Source organism: Periplaneta americana, chromosome 10 (genome assembly GCF_040183065.1).
Source record: "Periplaneta americana isolate PAMFEO1 chromosome 10, P.americana_PAMFEO1_priV1, whole genome shotgun sequence".
NCBI lineage: Eukaryota > Metazoa > Arthropoda > Insecta > Blattodea > Blattidae > Periplaneta > Periplaneta americana.
Window position 1 is genome coordinate 4,746,608 of NC_091126.1, and position 19,080 is coordinate 4,765,687.

Below are 19,080 nucleotides of genomic sequence, written 5' to 3' on the forward strand. Positions count from 1 at the left end.
TTTATAAAAATGCTTCGAAAAGGATCTAAAGGAATTTGAAACTAATTTCAACTGTCAGTGGAAGCAGATTCATAGAAGTAAATAAAATTTCGTATTAAATATTGTGATTGACTGAAAAAAAATTAATAAACTAAATTTTCTAAATCTGTATATGATGCAATTCTCGCTAGAAAAACAGAAGCTGTATCTACCCCATTCACCTCCTCTCTAGAAGACCCAGGAAGCTATTCCGTGAAAGTAGTAGTAGATATAAAAGAAGAGAAATTCAACCTCTTGTCTCTGCACACTCGCAACAAGAACTTAGCTATTTAAATTTATTGTTTGAAAAGTAAACTACCGAATTGACGAGAAGGGAAGTTAGCATAATTTAAAATAAAATCACGTGTATATATAATATGCTACTTGTAACTCTCGGACAAGTTTTCAAGAAAATCTGTTAGACAGGAGAATGTTATTTTGTCTAAAACCACCCTCTACAAAGGGGTAGTTCCTCTCACACAAATGTAATGACAACTTGTACACAAAAATTTATACTACCTGTAACTCCTGTACAGTTTCATGAAAATCTGTTAAGTAGGAATAAACTTATTAATATTCTCTAAAATCACCCCCTCTAGAGGGGTAGTTCCTGTAACACAAACGTAATGAGAGATTGTACACAAACAATATATGCTCCCTGTAACTTCTGTATAAATTTTCATGAAAATCTGATAGATAAGAGAAAAGTAATTAATTTTATGTAAAGGGGTAGTTCCCCTTACACAAACGTAATGAGAGTTCGTACAAAAAAATATATGCTACCTGTAACTCCTGTGTAAAATTTCATGAAAATCTGTTAGACAAAATATAAGTTATTAATTTTGTCCAGCTAGATTTGCATTTTGACCCACTGTGCAATGCCTTGAAGGGACTGAATATATCACCTGTAAATACCGATCCTTTATGATAACTAATTCAGAATGCCTGCAATGCCCTGGCAGAAAAGTCAGATTTAATATCAAATATGATATGGTCCATGCCATACGGACTGCGGGAATTTATCAAATGATACGAAAAATTAACTTGCTACTAAAAATGTGACTTATTTAAAAGTTACTTTAAATTATTTTGTTTTATTTACAGATGATCCCTTTATTTTGTGCCACAGTTTTTTTTATAAATGATACTTTCCTTCTTCGTTTCCTATATCACTGCCTAAAATGGACGACTAATTTGAGAACATGCATCAACTAAGCCTTAAAATAATTCATAGGTGCAAGTGACTCGAACCTGGGAAATCTGGATTTGAGTTCAAACACTCTGTGCGTGAGCTAAGACAATCTGTTTCAGTGAACATCTTTTCATCATGATATGAACCCTGCTACTCACACATAATATTAAAAAGAAAAATTTCATAAAGAAGGTGTACTTTTATAGTAGCCTAGTTTGAAACATTATTTCACTGTTTAATGACGAAAATTAAATTGTATTAAAAAGTAGAAAACATAACAGACAGTAACTGAAATCAGTTCTGAAAACCAAAATCCATTTGCTGTCTTAAAGCTGATATAAATACTTATGGAATATTTAGACATTCTTAGGTAAGCTAAACATTATCACTAAATTTATATGATTATACTACATAGTAATGCTAAAAAATTAAGTTCATGAGAAGAACTGCCGACTATATAAGATTAGACCAAAAGAAAAACGCAGACAATCTTCAAGAACTCAACCATCTACATCTCAGCCTCCCCAAAGGTCTTTTTTCCCTCCGGTCTCCCAACTAACACTCTATATGCATTTCTGGATTCGCCCATATGTGCTACATGCCCTGCCCATCTCAAACGTCTGGATTTAATGTTCCTAATTATGTCAGGTGAAGAATACAATGCGTGCAGTTCTGCGTTGTGTAACTTCCTCCATTCTCCTGTAACTTCATCCCTCTTAACCCCAAATATAAATTTGCTTCCAGGAGATATTTTAAAGAGTTTGTACGTCTTCACATTTAATTCAGAGTACAGTAGTACAGTTATTGTAGGTATTTCTTTTTCGCCATAATGAAGTTTTAACTGGGAAAGAATTTACGTCATAATAAATCTTCTGGAACTGCATGAGACATTTTGTTGTAACCTCTTGCAGCCTGAGACCAAAAGTGGAAACCCTTTTCTGTGGTACCAATGAAGGTTTGTGAAAGCTTTTATACAAATTTCTATGCTCTTCGAGTGTTACCTTTTACCAAGAAAGTCTTAATTGATCTTGTGCTTCTTCAGAATCCATTCCAAACTATTCTTTTCTAAACAATTCCTAACAAATCTTGAAAAGTTAACAAATTAAAATTTGATAGGGTGGTAAGGTTTACTCCAGGTAGATACATATTCATTCATATGTCACATAAATGCAGCCAGTTTCACGTCAGGTGATGCAACTTTTGGAACTAAATGGAATTAAGAACAACAGGTAGTTCCTTTCTTCAACTCTGAAGAAGAGGTTGTAATCTACTCCCCTACACATATATAACAAACAATATATAACGCACTTCACCAAAAAAAATGTCACTTAGTGCCTTTTAATTCTCACCGTTTCATATTTACTATATTTATATTTAGGCCTACTTACATACTTTATCTTACTCTGTGTGTGTGTGTGTGTGTGTGTGTGTGTGTGTGTGTGTGTGTGCGCGCGTGCACGTGTGCACGTGTGCATGCGTATGTGTATATTTTTGTGTCTGCCCATTCATTTGTTTGTGTGCCTGTCTGTATCTATTTATTTAGGCCTACTAATTTATTTTGATTCAGTGTCTAACAGAACAATACACAATGAAAGTAGAAAATACTATTATCTTGCAATTAAGTTATGTGACATGGGGAACGAAAAACGATAATTGATTGTACACATAAACAACACGAACACATGCGCAATTTTGGTTACATTAATTTTCCAAAGAAATTCATATACAAACATACAAACATGTGTTCACGTTGTTTATGGGTAGAATCAATCTTGTTTTTTTTTTTATGGCAAAACAAACGACACTGAAATAGGCCTATTACTTAATTGCGTTGGTAAAGTACCGTATGTGTTCGAAATGTGTACCATCATGTGCCACACAATGTTCATAATGTTTCTGAAGATTATTGAACATGTTGATGAACAAAGGTTGCTGTAAGGTCACAAAATGATTCTTTCAACACGCCCCATATGTAGGCATCTGGGCCCGTGAGAACCAAGGAGTAGGAAGGATTCGGGAATGGAGTTTCACGAGGAATTAGGTGATCTCCAAAGTGTAATTGCAGAAGGGCAAATGACTCCCCACAGTGTGGGCTGTAGCTGCATTGGGGAGGAGGGGTAAGTTTCTGGGACAACAAAAATGGTGCAAATCCCACAAGAATGGAGTAATAATGAGGTCTGTGTAAAGTACCTGGTTTACTGCTTCTGGATTCTATGCAGCATCCTCGACAAAATAAGAGTTCAATATTTCAAGACCGGACACGATGCACCAAATCATAACCCACGCACTGTGCAGTGGGTTTCTGTATAACAACAGGTTTCAAACACTAAAAAACGAGTTGTTTTTCGTTTGATGTAACCATCAAGGTGATCAGGACGTTCAAACACTACAAAACGAGTTGTTTTTCGGTTGATGTAGCCATCAAGGTGAGGTGAATATGGCTTTCATCTGAAAACCATATGTTACAGAAGAAATATGGATCCTGATACATCATGGACAACACTCAGCTGGCTCGCTCATCCCTTTCTGTTAGATGCTGAGCAACTTGAATGCAGTATGCAAATCCACCCAGCTCTTTAAACATCTGCCGAACAGACCTATCACTCAAACCAAGTTTCAACCAAGATGTTTGTCACAGACTACACTTGGGGGGCTGTAACACCTGTTGGAGAAGTCGACCATGATTCTCGTTCTTGAGCGCCCTGTTGTCTCCTTTTGTTGATATAAGACTGATCCTGTATGATGAAACTTGTCAATGACAACCAACATTATTCTGTTCTTTGGTGTCTCCTTATTAAATCGCTCCTCATACTATTCTTTAACATGAAACAAACTTCACCCATTCTGACGTCCTACTTCATATGACCGGAAATAATGTTGCACGACTAACACCTTCTCCTCTGTTGTGAAAACCATATTTGCAGAAATCAACACAACACTGAATTCACAATATGTCAAATTATTATATAAAATAAATAAATATTTCGTTGCTAAGGAAATATGGACAGCAGATGAACAATAATTTCAGTGTCATTTGTTTTGCCGTATACCATATTAATTGCATTTTGCATTATTTCAATTTCTGTTGTAGCATATTATTTTATGTGCCATGTCAAATTTAGTTTGCTGCTGTTAAGTCTTCATTAAAAGGCATTAGGCCTACTACTCCCCGAAATGAAGCTCTTTAGACAAAGTGTACTACCAGTACCTCCAACTACCCCTCTCAGCACGTAGACTTAACTTGTCTGGGCTATAGTTCGCAAGTCTGACAACAGAGCACTGTTGTGTCGCAAGCACTAAAGGTAATGTTCACAAAAGAAGAAATATTTAAATTATTACATACTTTTATTCCTCTAAAACGAAAAGAAAGTTGCATTACATACCTCAATCCATACTGGGAAAATAACGGAAGAACTGCAGCTGTCACAGTATACAGTTCTGTAATTGCAGGCTTCCATGCTTTTGAAGAAATATCTGATTTTTGTTCGTCACTTTTTGGTACTATAGGATCAATGAAGTTCTTAAGCATTTCATGGCCTAAATTAATGGACATTATACTCTCTACTCCTTTCGTAATTTCTTTCACTTGAATGATATCTAAGTTCTCCATAGCCTTTAGGAACTTGGACAACTTCTTGTAGTTTGATTTCTTAATATCCAATTTTGAGTCCGGTGGACAAGCTGGAATTATGTGTAATTTATAAAAATTGCTCGTTAGTAATGGAAATTCCACTTTTTTAGTGGAATTTCTACAAGCTTTAAGAAAACAATATAATAGCAACTTGTCCATCACTTCAGATTCAGTTTGTTCTCCGACACCCATTTCTTCTTGTGAAGGAGCATCAGTTTCGAGGACTTCTCCCTCTTGATGTACACTAAGATCTGTAGTTATATCGTCAGTTTTGGAATTCATCTCTAGGTCTGAGACACTTTGGCAGATAACATTCACATCACATTTATTCTCCACTTCACTGACATTTTCACTTACAGAAGATAGCTCGTTAACTGGCAGCAGTGACTCTGAAACCCCTCCAATCTGCTCGTAACCATTAGGTGGTCCCATGTGAGGGATTGTCAACTTCATGCCATATGACCACAACTCATCCCCAACTGTGTGCAGAATTTTCACTGCTTTCCCTCGTTGAGCTGCCATGTACATGTCATAGCTCGACAATGCGGTAGTACCAACAGCTACTGGAGCTTTATTATTTGTCATATTAATAGCGACACTAGCACCTTTGGATAAATTTCCATATGCTTTCACATGCATCTGGCATTTCAAAACTATTCCTGGAAGCATTAGATCCGCACCACCTGCAAGTCTCTCAAAAACTTGAGGCCATATTGTGAATGTCGGCAGGATGTCCGGGTAGGACCATAGCATGTAAACTGTAGGGTACATCATTTTCTCTAGCTCAAATATTAGAGGCAATTTCTGTACAGAGTATATCATACCCAAATCGCCATTATGAGTTACTATTTTTATTGCACTCATGGACTCCTTGTTGGGGAAGAAGTTCTGCAGATCCGTGTCTGTGAGCTGTGGAAACTGCTTCGCAATCTCATTTTTAATCCGTTTTCTGAAAGAAAAGTAATATCACACTTAACTTTAAAATTAGAACAGGGACATAACACAATAAAGCCCTAGTGAGCAGAAATACAGTTTACAATTAGAAAAGAGTAACTACAGTAAATGGTGTTTTTTAAATTGCACATACATTTCAATGTATATCCAGTATCTACCAGTAAACAAACAACTACATTAGGGAACTTACGTCAAACTATAAAAATGATATCTAAAAGTGTAGACTATTTTATCTCAGTAAAATTCACTATCAAATCTGACACTTTTTCATCTATCTATTAAATACAGAACCACATATTAAGTTTCCCCAAGAAAATTATGTAGGCTTTAAAAAAAAATTGCTTGATAAAGTTTCCATTTGATCTATGAGTGTAAAGAATGTCAAATACCGACTAATTTTGCAAGCTATAAACTTTGATAAAAGTAACGGTGAATCTTAGCCACGTCTGCACACTGGTCTTCCATCCCAATGGTCCGAGTTCGATCCCTGGCCAGGTCGTTATGGAATTTGTGGTAGACAAAGCAGACATTGCAGAGGGGTTTTCTCGGGTATACTCCAGTTTCCTTCTATTGTTCCACCAATACTATCCACCTCCCACTTATTTCATCTATTATCTGCAATAGTAAAAATAAGCTGGGGTCATGGGTTCCCAATGCTGATATAGAAAGAGCTTAGACTCCAGGACCCTGAGGCTTATTAGGCTACTTAGGCTCTACCAGGGGCTGAGGCAGTGTCGAATTCACGAATGTCACCTGTCGGTCTTACATATGTAAGATGCACAATGGGTCAAGCATGTCTAATTGCATGGACTCATCCCGTGTTCAGCCTCATAAAGCCAGCCAACAGTGAATCTTCAATCCCACTATGCACCACACACAGGAGAAAAAACGTAATTAAATCAAGAAGTGTAGCTCAGCACTCTAGAGACACCATGAGATCACAGCAAAAGCTGCAAATCCACTCAGCCCACCGCAAATACCTTCTTTGCTTATATACCTGATGGTTTGTTTTCTCCTACAGTGACATCACCATCATTTTGCATTATGCAGGGAAGTAAATGTTATCTATCAAAAAGAAGATATGCAAGGCATACCAAAAGTAAGAATAAAGCAAACCTAACTTATCACTGATCCGAGACCTTAGAAAAACTCACTGTCTGTCTGTCATGGTTAAAGCCTGAACAAACCGAACCTAACCTGCCACTGAGCACTTATTTTTACAATTATTGGTATTCATTTCAAAAGCCTTCTGCTGGACATACTCTCAACTAATACTAACTATATGCAACAGACTTACATATGTATGTACGAATTGTTGAGTGGAATTGTGTAAATGTAGTATATTAAAAGTCATTCATATTTACTTAATTTGTGCCTTGTGTACATTCATGAAGTTATTCCATTTCTCAAATTAATATGATGATGAGTTAAAAAACGCAACGGAAGTCACATATATGTTGCACATAACGAGATCGAAGATTCAATACAATTAACTAGCTACGGTATGTGACATGATGTATTTACACAATCTTAAGGACTTCTTCTTCTTCTTCTCATCATCATCATAATCACCACCATCATCATCCTTTCAAGTAGTAGGCCTAGTGGTCTGTCACGATCTCCAACCATCTCTTGTGAGGTCTTTCAATAAGTCTTTTCTCTCATGGTGTGTAGTGAAGCATCTGTCTAGGCAGTCTGGTATGCTCCATTCTTTGCAAATCCTGAAGCCAGTCTTGTCTGTAGTGTTATACTGTAGATATTGTACAATAGGTATTATTTCTAATCCGTCTGCAATGACAGAGTTCATCTTGTGATCCAGAAGACTATAGCTGGCAGTTCGTAAAAATCTCATTTCTGCAGCTGTCAATCATTGGTCATATTGGAGTCAAATAGTCCAGGCTTCACTGTCATAGCTGATAACTGATTGTGCCAAAATGTCATAATTTAATTATTGTATGTTTCTGGACTTCCATGACATCAAAGACTTGGTTAATGAGTCTCAAAGATTTATTATAATTTTGGATTTTATAGAAACTAGCCATACCCATGCACTTCGCTGCACTTCTTAGAATTAAATATTGACAAATCTAAATACAGTTTTGTAATTACTTAGTCAATAATAGCTTTTCGTATGTTGTAAGTCGCTTGCTCCAGATTAATTTTCAAAGTTGTATTTAAAACTATGAATTTAACTGTTATTATCATGCAATACTTTCTGGAGTTGTTCAGTCAACTCTACTTTTAAGATCAATACTATCCCAGTCAGGGCACGTTACCTGGTTGAGGTTTTTTCAGGGGTTTCCCTCAACCCAACATGAGAAAATGCTGGGTAACTATTGGTGCTGGACCCCAGATTCATTTCACCGGCATTATCACCTTTATCTCATTCAGACGCTAAATAACCTGTTGATCCAGCATCATAAAACATCCTACTAAAGAAAAGTAGTGGCATACAATGGCATACAACAGTGAAGGTGTTATCTTTAGCCACGCCTCAAGACCAAAATGTCAATATAATGTACAGTTGTCAAAAAAAAAAAAAAGTGGCCGCACTCGTGAACAGCGAATATTTTCAAAGTCCACTTCGGGTCGCGGCGATGTTACACGATGCATGTGCTTGTACAAGCAGTTCCGGAACTATGAAAGTGTTCCATATCTGCGCCTCGTAGACCAGCGGTAGAGTGCTTGTTTAATGATTCAAAGGTTGTGGGTTCGGGCCTTCTCCAAGTTTTCATTTTATTTTTTAATCGTTCTTTAGCGATGTAAATGATATTCAAATTATCATTTATATCCAGTTATCGTTCTTTATGGATATCACGTTATTTATGTTTTGTTATCGTTCTTTAGAGATATGAATAAAATTCAAGTCATCATTTGTATTCTGTTATCGTTTTATAACGATATGAATAATAATTATTATTATTGTATCTCCAATGGGGGTTAGCCCTATTTTACATATGTATGTTAGGGCTATAGTTTTATACACAAAAAACATAAGCATAAAGAGAAATGGAAAAGAAAATTAAATTAGCTTACGCGATGTAAACAAAACATAAACAATCCGTAAATTAGGCATTGTGATTGCAAAACAAATATCAGTTATAAATTTCAAACATACAAAAACATTAACAACACACATACGTAACACTTCTATAACACAAATATGCAGCCTTCCATACCATACATCATACATTAATACACAATAATCACACAAACACAATCAAACTATAATTACGACATTGCGATGACATCAAGCATCCCATAACTGACTCACATACATAACAAATCAAGCATCCGTTACAAACACATACACTTCAACATAGTAACCACACTTTTAAAAGTTACAAATTTAGCTCCAAGAAGAATAAATAGGACACTGTTACTAATTACTATTCTTCTACTATTTCTTAAATACATCTGTAATAAATCTGTGAAATTTCGATATGAATAATATTCACGTTTTTTATATTGTTATCGTTCTTTAGCGATATAAATAATATTCAAGTTATCATTTATATTCTGTTTTCCTTCATTAGCATTATAAAACATTATTAAAGTTATTTATATTGTTATTGTTCTTTCGCAATATAAATAATCTGTATTTTATGTAAGTAATTATTGTAACACAAATAACCATCTTTCTTTGTAAAATAGGTTATTTTATTTAGATAATTAAATACATATTATATAATATCTTATATTAATTAAACAAACCAATATTAATCATTTACATTCTGTTATCGTTCTTTAATGATACTGTATAAATAATATTCAAGTTATTTATATTGTAATCGTTCTTTAGCGATATAAATAACATAAATTTAATATTAGGTTTGGAAAAATCATGTTGCATAATATTGGTATTAGTTTTTCTTTTTGTATTATTATATTATACTATCTTGAACCACAATAAAATGAAAAGGAGTAACGAGGAATTGAACCTGAGACGTTGACATCTAAATTCCGACGTTCTTCCGCTGAGCTATGAGGGCAAAAGTGTGGAAACATTTTCGCAAAAATTGGCCCAATCACACTCTAAGATTTTCTGATGATTCGTAGAAGCTAGTCCAGGATGCAGGGGGGCAAAAGCTAATTGAGATTTTCCGGTCTCTGATCGGGTCAAACATCCTGATAGAATTAATATTTAACCCTTTCCGTGACTTTCGGTGAAGTCTGGAGGGCCCAATTAGTCAAATCCACTCTCCTCATCTCCACGCTTGGGCCCCCTGCAATTTAATAAGATGCGAAAGAGATAGTGGTGTGCGGAAAGCAACGGGATGTTATCACATTTAGGCCTATCCTTCCCAAGAAAAACTGCAAACATGAACAAAGGATGCTTTTAATAGAAGAAGAAGGATCTTCTGCGGACCTCTGGAAAAAGAACTAAGCAAGAGACTAGTGAAGTGCTTTGTGTGGAGTGTGGCATTGTATGGGGAAGGAACATGGACATTACGACGAAATGGTCCACACCTGTGGAGTAACGGTCAGCACGTCTGGCTGTGAAACCAGGTGGCCTGGGTTCGAATCCCGGTCGGGGCAAGTTACCTGGTTGAGGTTTTTTCCGGGGTTTTCCCTCAACCCAATACGAGCAAATGCTGGGTAACTTTCGGTGCTGGACTCCGGACTCATTTCACCGGCGTTATCACCTTCATATCATTCAGACGCTAAATAACCTAGATGTTGATACAGCGTCGTAAAATAACCCAATAAAAAAACGACGAAATGAAGAGAAACGAATTGAAGTATTTGAAATGTGGATGTGGAGAAGAACGGTGCGTGTGAAGCGGAGAGACAGAATAAGAAATAAAATTGTGTTTGAAAAAGTGAGTGAAGAAAGAATGATGCTGAAACTGATTACTTACTTACTTACAAATGGCTTTTAAGGAACCCGAAGGTTCATTGCCGCCCTCACATAAGCCCGCCAGCAGTCCCTATCCTGTGCAAGATTAATCCAGTCTCTATCATCATACCCCACCTCCCTCAAATCCATTTTAATATTATCCTCCCATCTACGTCTCGGCCTCCCTAAAGGTCTTTTTCCTTCCGGTCTCCCAACTAACACTCTATATGCATTTCTGGATTCGCCCATACGTGCTACATGCCCTGCCCATCTCAAACGTCTGGATTTAATGTTCCTAATTATGTCAGGTGAAGAATACAATGCGTGCAGTTCTGTGTTGTGTAACTTTCTCCATTCTCCTGTAACTTCATCCCGCTTAGCCCCAAATATTTTCCTAAGCACCTTATTCTCAAACACCCTTAACCTATGTTCCTCTCTCAGAGTGAGAGTCCAAGTTTCACAACCATACAGAACAACCGGTAATATAACTGTTTTATAAATTCTAACTTTCAGATTTTTGGACAGCAGACTGGATGATAAGAGCTTCTCAACCGAATAATAACACGCATTTCCCATATTTATTCTGCGTTTAATTTCCTCCCGAGTGTCATTTATATTTGTTACTCTTGCTCCAAGATATTTGAATTTTTCCACCTCTTCGAAGCATAAATCTCCAATTTTTATATTTCCAGTTCGTACAATATTCTGGTCACGAGACATAATCATATACTTTGTCTTTTCGGCATTTACTTCCAAACCGATCGCTCTACTTGCTTCAAGTAAAATTTCCGTGTTTTCCCTAATCGTTTGTGTATTTTCTCCTAACATATTCACGTCATCCGCATAGACAAGAAGCTGATGTAACCCGTTCAATTCCAAACCCTGCCTGTTATCCTGAACTTTCCTAATGGTATATTCTAGCGCAAAGTTAAAAAGTAAAGGTGATAGTGCATCTCCCTGCTTTAGCCCGCAGTGAATTGGAAAAGCATCAGATAGAAACTGACCTATACGGACTCTGCTGTATGTTTCACTGAGACACATTTTAAGTAATCGAACTAGTTTCTTGGGAATACCAAATTCAATAAGAATATCATATAATACTTCCCTCTTAACCAAGTCATATGCCTTTTTGAAATCTATGAATAACTGATATACTGTACCCTTATATTCCCATTTTTTCTCCATTATCTGTCGAATACAAAAAATCTGATCAATAGTCGATCTATTACGCCGAAAACCGCACTGATGATCCCCAATAATTTCATCTACGTACGGAGTTAATCTTCTCAAAAGAATATTGGACAAAATTTTGTACGACATCAACAAAAGTGATATTCCTCGAAAGTTACCACAGTTGGTTTTGTCCCCCTTTTTAAAAATAGGTACAATTATGGACTCCTTCCATTGTTCTGGTACAATTTCCTTTTCCCAAATAGCAAGTACAAGTTTATAAATTTCGCTATATAATGCACTCCCACCCTCTTGTATTAATTCTGCTGGAATTTGATCGATACCTGGAGACTTGTACTTTTTCAGATTTTCTATCGCAATTTCGACTTCTGAAAGCGTGGGTTCGGGTATAAATGGCTCAGCAGTTTGTATTTCAATTTCGTCCCGATCATTTCTATTTGGCCTATGTACATTTAGTAGTTGCGCAAAATAGTTTTTCCATCTGTTTAGGATTGATGGAGAGTCTGCAAGCAAGTCACCATTCTCATCCTTGATCACGTGTACCCTTGACTGATATCCGTTCTTAAATTCTTTTATACCCTTATATAAATCTCGAATGTTTTTATTCTTACTATTTGTTTCTACCTCATTCAGTTTTTCCTTCAAGTAACCTCTCTTTTTATTTCTAAGTGTACGACTTGCTTCTCGTCTTTCATTGAAATAATTATCTCTCTTCTCCTCAACTGGATCCTGTAAGAATTTCAATTTTGCCTGTTTCCTTCTTTCTACTACCATGCAACAATCTTCATCAAACCACGGTTTCTTTTTCTTAGTTTCATAATAACCTATGCTCTGCTCAGCTGCAATTTTGATACTATCTCTGATATTTTCCCACACGCCATTAACATCTAATTCTTTCTCAACTTCGTCGGAACTTTCTAAAGTGGCAAACCTATTCGAAATTTCGACCTGATAATTTTGCTTAGCTTCCTCGTCCTTTAATTTCAAAATATTGAATTTAGTAATATTAACTTGTTGCTCTACTCGCTTGGCTACTGATAATCTTTCTCTTAATTCTCCAATCACCAAATAATGGTCAGAATTACAGTCTGCACCCCTGAAAGTTCGAATATCTACTATACTAGTATGTCTCCGTTTATCTATCAAGATGTGATCTATTTGGTTGTGTGTCAATCCATCTGGAGAAGTCCAAGTATATTTATGTATATCCTTATGGGGGAATGTTGTACTTTTGACAATTAAATTTTTCGATGTGGCAAAGTTGACTAATCTAACTCCATTGTCACTACTAATTGCGTGTAGGCTCTCTTTTCCAATAGTTGGTCTAAAAAATATCCTCCCATCCTACTTTAGCATTGAAATCCCCCAATAAACTGATTAGAAAGAGAAAAAGGAATTGGTTGGGTCTCTGGTTGAAAAGAATGATAGACGACATTAGGATACGTGGATCATATGCGGAGACTAAGAGGAAGGCAGAAAATAGGAAAGATTGGAAATTGCTGGGTTTGCAATGAAAGACCTGCCCATGGACAGAACATTTATGTGGGTATGTTCAGAATGCCTGGAATATCGTGTCTAAGAACAGTCGCTATTTGCAAAGACTAGTCAATTCCATGCCCATTCGACTGCAAGATGATCGAGATAAGAGGAAGATAGACTAAATATTGAATTGTGGCTTTTTGTTTTGTTTTTTGAACGCTTAATTGTTTGAATGTTTTAAGGCCGACGCTAGTAAATTTGTTTTGTTTATGCCACGAAAGATATTTTTGAGAATAAAATCTCTTTTCTTTCCATTTGCAGCCACAATATCATAATGATAAAGTCATGGCATAATATATTAATGAACCTGATGTTAATTACAAAAATATTCGTAAAAGAGAAAGGAGCCATTATGTATAGTTTGTCTCTCTCAAAAACAGAACAAAAAAGAACATAAAAAGCACGAGGTTGTAGTCGAACGCAGGACCTCATGAATAAGAGGCCTGAATGCTACCATTACGCTATCGAATAACACACAGGATGCTTCAATTATAATTGTAGATATCAGGCAACGTGGTCCAACAACATGTAACGTCGCCTGTCTCCGAATTGTAGCGAAGATACCCGAAGGGAACTTTGTTTCAGGAGAGCGGCCACTTTTTCTTTTGACAGCTGTACTACCAACATTTTCTCGAACACAACCTACGTCCAGCTATGCGGCACAATTGTCCACATTTCCTGAGACACACTTCACCTTTCATCTTGCATGATAATGCTTGTTGTCATGTCGCAGGAGCAGTGGCCGAATTGCTACAGAGATGAGATTGTATTCCCCTGACCTGAGTCCTTGTGACTACAACTTGTTTGCACGGTTGAAAGAACCACTTAGAGGCAAGAGGTTTCCAAATATTACATCAGTGCTTCATGCGGTAGGACAGTCCAGTAGAGATATCAACAGAAACAACCTCGCTAACGGCATTTAACAGCTACCATGGATTTGGCAAAAGATACAGGAACAGGCTGATGATTAGAGTGAAGGGATATAAATTTATTTTCCATGTAAGTTCAATAATATGTTTGTACTGTCTATATTCCCACTACTTTATTTACAACCCTCGTATAATATAGCCTATTTTTCAAATTTTTTTACCAGAATATAAGAGTATCATAATTACTTTTTTATATCTCTAAAGTGCAGTCTTATTTAAAAACATAAATTATGATTAAGTGATCCTAAACCATGCTAGCAATTAGCATTAATAAAACAATGAATATCTTGGATAAACCAGATTTTCTTGTGAAATAACAGGCTGTATCATATTTGGAAAGTTTTGGCTGTCCCATTTTTAGGACACCGTACCCTATATATAATGAACCAGAATCACAGAAATATTAGAACTTGTAACAACATGCAATACTATTCCTTCCATGCAAGTCACATCCGTTACCACACTTATTACCGTTAAATATACATCTAGATGTGTTATAAATGAACATGTGAATAGGATTTTAGATACAGCACACTCTTATATATTAGATCCATACTTCATTAGGTTTAATTTTATTATTTTAACAGTGATATTAGGTAAAAATAACTGTGCAATTGTCACATCTGTTACTTTGAAAGGGCCAGTATAAGCAAGGCATACCAAAAGCCTACACTAACCTAACCAATCTTACGAAAACTCGCCTTTTCTCTGTGATCAGTAAGAAACGCATGGAAATTAGATGTGCTGCCTCTCCCTGTCGCCTATCCCTTCCACTTTGACGGAGCAATCCCACCTGCCCACACCTCTCTGCCAGCTCCCCACTTTCACAGCAACTTTCCACCCTTATTTCGGTGTGAAATTATTGCTGGCACTCAATTTTTCTTTTGTTTACAGTACATATGAATTGACTAGAAGCCAAGCACGTAAATACATTTTGTGGTAAAACAATTGCAAAGAAATAAATTCAAATACTAGTCCAAAATATCCATCAGAAAGTTTTTTCTACAGCATACAACACTGAAACTTCCAACTTGCATTTTTCTAAGTTCTGTGGTGCGGGAATCTGTGAAAAGTCAGTTACGTTAGTTTAGGCTTTCCGCATGTCTTGCATATACGAATCTGTGACAGGTTAGGTTAGTTTAGGCTTTTGGTATGCGTTGCATATACTAAGTGAAGTGAAATGTGCTTTTTGCGTTCATTTTGAAATGTTCTACCTTTTATTTTACGTATAAAATAATCACATTTAGGTTACCTACATCGATCAATTCCTTCAATTTTTAGCTATTTTCTAATATGTTTTTCAAGTCAACTGACATCCTACATGAATTCTTCACATTCAAAACTACCTTTCCTCTGAAAATTAGACCATTTTTTCCACTTTTTTTCGTCAAAAAACCTTCAGTGACGACTATAGAACATCTGAATGTTGAGTTCTCTATGATTTTTTTGTGGGGCGCGCTTCGTATTGGGGAAGTGGCATTTCCTCTAAGGTTAGAGCCCAGTTTAGGTATGTGTATATTAATCGAAAATTAGGGGCTAGAAAATATTGAGAATAGGACGCATGTTTATATGACTTTTTTTTTAGATTAATACACACACACCTAACCTAAGCTCTAACCTTAGAGAAACTGCACTGTCCCTGTACGAAAACGCCACCCACCCCCATCTCTTCTAGTCTAGTTCCTTGAGATTAAGGTACGGTCTTCTTAGAAATTATTAAATTGTCTTAGACTTGACACAAACGTATTCATCAATCATCACAAATGTAAAAAGCCATACTTTCATGAAATTTGCATGACAAATAAATCCTGTTAGTTTGGAGTAAAACGAATTTTGGAGAGATTTTATGGTTTAATTTAAATATGGTGACAATGGAGACTAACTAAATCAACATTCTTGCAGATTTAGTACATGGTTCACTGAAGATATCTTCAAATTATTTGATATTTTCACACATTTCAACACATACGGTGCTTTTTTTTTATTCATACAAGTCGAGAGAATACAATTATTTAAAATAAAATAGCCTACAAAAAGAACTGCACATGAACTATTAGATATTCAAGATATGCCTAAATAACGAGCTGATTATACACTAATCTAAGCATTATTAAAGTAAGTTTACACTCAAATATATTTGAAGCAGCAGTACCTCTTTTAAGTGATATTCAGAAAAAAAAATTGCCGGCACAGCTTGTAACACTTTGACTATGAATATTTCAAGAGTTTTCTTAATTAAATAATGTGTATATGTGTATATAAATGCCAACACTACATCTGACATCTCCAGTGAAACGTTTTAAATCTCCCGGACAATCAAATCAATATTCGCAGGCAACGTTATATTAGAGCGAACAGTATGGCTGTCTTAGCTCGGTACCCACTTGCTTGGGGGATCCAATACACGACAATATTTAGTAGTACTGCTACAAGACATTTCCTCAAAAGGTCACACGTAACGTATACATCTCTTAGTTATCAAAATTAACTAATATTTTCTTGCTCACGAATGTTTACACTTAAATTCAGAACAAAATTATACCAACCTTTCGGATCCTTTTAGCTGGGTGTTTGATTTTACTTTAAACGTTTTCTGAAACATCATTCAACCGTCGAACGACCGGTAAGTATTCTTACAACAAATTAATGGCTTAATTTAATGTATTACTGTACAATGTATGTGTTTAAATCCAAATAATACCTATTAGCCCCCTCAACATGTGTTAATTGCACACTGCTCATTTCTACATTATGGCGGCAAGCCGTCAGTCGTCAGTAGCAGACGAAGTAACAAATCAAGTGAAGACCTAGATGCGTAACTTGATTGTTCTCAACCTCGCGAAAATAAAATTCATCAATAGAATAAAAGCTTGAATTTGTAATAAGACTAACATATTTATTTACTAATACGCCTATCTCACAGTTAAACCTTACTTAACTTTTAGTATTACAAAATATCTAGCACTGGTGTTGACTAACAGAACAATATTGTCCAATATTTCATAAACTTGATTTTTATTTATGTAATCTCATTTGATATTTATGATAAGTGAGAAAAACATTACCTACAGAAATGATCTTAAATTTGTATCTGTGTTTAGATACAATCAGTTTATCACGCTGTCAAACATGGCCTACAATTGAATGTTTATTAATAAATATCTAGGTCTATTTATCTACTATTTAAGAGTAGCCTACCGGTAATATGAATGTCTAGCACTGACAGAACCGTGATAAAGATAAATAATGGTCATTACTTATTACTTTAAATGCCAGTGGAACATATATACATAACTCACTCATATCGGACCAGTCCATGTAATTCTATGAAACGTAACCATTTATTAATGCAACTAATCAATAAGATACGGGTATTCCAAGACTGAAAATAGCATGATATGCATCATAATGATCACCGGTACCGGTAATGAAAAACAAAATATTGTACATCGTACACCTAGTTTTATGTGGTCAAATATATACCTTTACAAACTTTCCTGAATTCATATATTTTTAAATTATTGAAACTTGCGTGCGTTATGAACATTAGGTAACCATGTTGAAAATTACAGAAAACACTAGTATACGCTTGTTGGAAACATAAAAATGGAATACCACAATACCTTCCAATGAAATGACCATTCATTCAATCTATTACATAGAACGTATATATTTTCGTATGAAGTAAATGCAGTACTGCCACATGTAGGTGACCAGATGTCCCCTGTTAAGGGAACTGTCCCTCATTTTCAATTATTGTTCCTGTAGAAGTCCCTCATTTTCAATTAGTACCGGTATTGTTACCGGAGAATAAACGTTCCCGGTTTTGTCCTCGGAAAACAATTTTGTCCCCTAAAATTTATTTTTATTACGTTAACATTTTATTACTTGATGTTAAGTACCGTGTATATTATCGCGCAATTTCTTTGCTCCTTTTCCTGAAAATCTTGGCTGGTAAAATGTAAAGGGGGAATTTGGGTGACCAGAACTATTTTTGTTTATCGAAAAGAGTATATATAGGTATAGGGCACAGGTGTGCAAGCACAAATCATTGTACAGACTCAGAAACAAAATTTGGGCCGATCCTTGAACATCCACAGAGTGCGGTTCACAACGTTCCCTGTCAGTATAATCATAGTCTAGTATATACAGTCACGAAGCTCAACATGTAGGGAATATGCATCCATAGATAGTTGCTAACCACTAGGATCGCTACTATCGCCTCATCACAGACAATGCGAAACAGTACCGGCACAGTCTATTGTTCCTAGTACCCTCAACAACTCAGCTTCGTGACGGTATATACTATACTGGACTAGACTAGACTATGGTATAATATTGGACCCGGACCATCGATCATGAGATCAACATGCCGCGAGGAGGAAAGGGTTTCTATCTCGTTCTAATAGCTCAGGCTGTTCAGTTGTCTGACTGTCGTTCAGAAGAGTATGGGTTCGGGTCACATTGGCAGGAGGACTTTTTTTACATGAATTTTTGTTAAAACACCTGCGACCGAAGTTTCATTTTGTTTGTTTTCGTATGTGGAATAATTATTTCCCATCTCTTGTGGAAGTTTATTTGGCTTGACCACGCAGAGAATAAAAACATAAAAATCAATTTGTATTCCAAATAAAAAAAATAAACATAAAAACGAAAAAAAAATAATTAAACGTAAATGATGAACCTAATACCTCGTCCACCACCTGTCTACTTCTGCAACTGCTCTGACCCTTTGAGGCATGGAATTGATGAGCTGTCGAGGTCTTCCCATGTGTCGAGAACTTGA

The 19,080-nt window shown here is 35.9% G+C and overlaps 2 protein-coding genes across 4 annotated transcripts in view; one reads left to right on the forward strand and one right to left on the reverse strand.

Moving 5' to 3' along the window:
• eIF2D (eukaryotic translation initiation factor 2D) overlaps nucleotides 1-18,026 on the reverse strand; it is a 56,945-nt gene extending 38,919 nt beyond the window's left edge. For 2 of the 3 annotated variants that reach the window (XM_069836764.1, XM_069836766.1), the window contains exons 1-2: nucleotides 16,841-16,981; nucleotides 4,594-5,790 (exon numbers count right to left, since the gene is read on the reverse strand). In XM_069836764.1, coding sequence (XP_069692865.1) covers nucleotides 4,594-5,790; nucleotides 16,841-16,899 — 1,256 coding nt within the window. In that variant the 5' untranslated portion in view covers nucleotides 16,900-16,981. Of the gene's footprint in view, nucleotides 1-4,593; nucleotides 5,791-16,840; nucleotides 16,982-17,917 lie in introns of those variants that run through there. The other variant, XM_069836765.1, reaches the window with a different exon arrangement.
• LOC138707399 (N-fatty-acyl-amino acid synthase/hydrolase PM20D1-like) overlaps nucleotides 16,779-19,080 on the forward strand; it is a 45,621-nt gene continuing 43,319 nt past the window's right edge. Inside the window, exon 1 of the mRNA XM_069836770.1 lies at nucleotides 16,779-16,917. The gene's annotated coding sequence lies outside the window, so the exon portion shown is untranslated. The remainder of the gene's footprint in view (nucleotides 16,918-19,080) is intronic.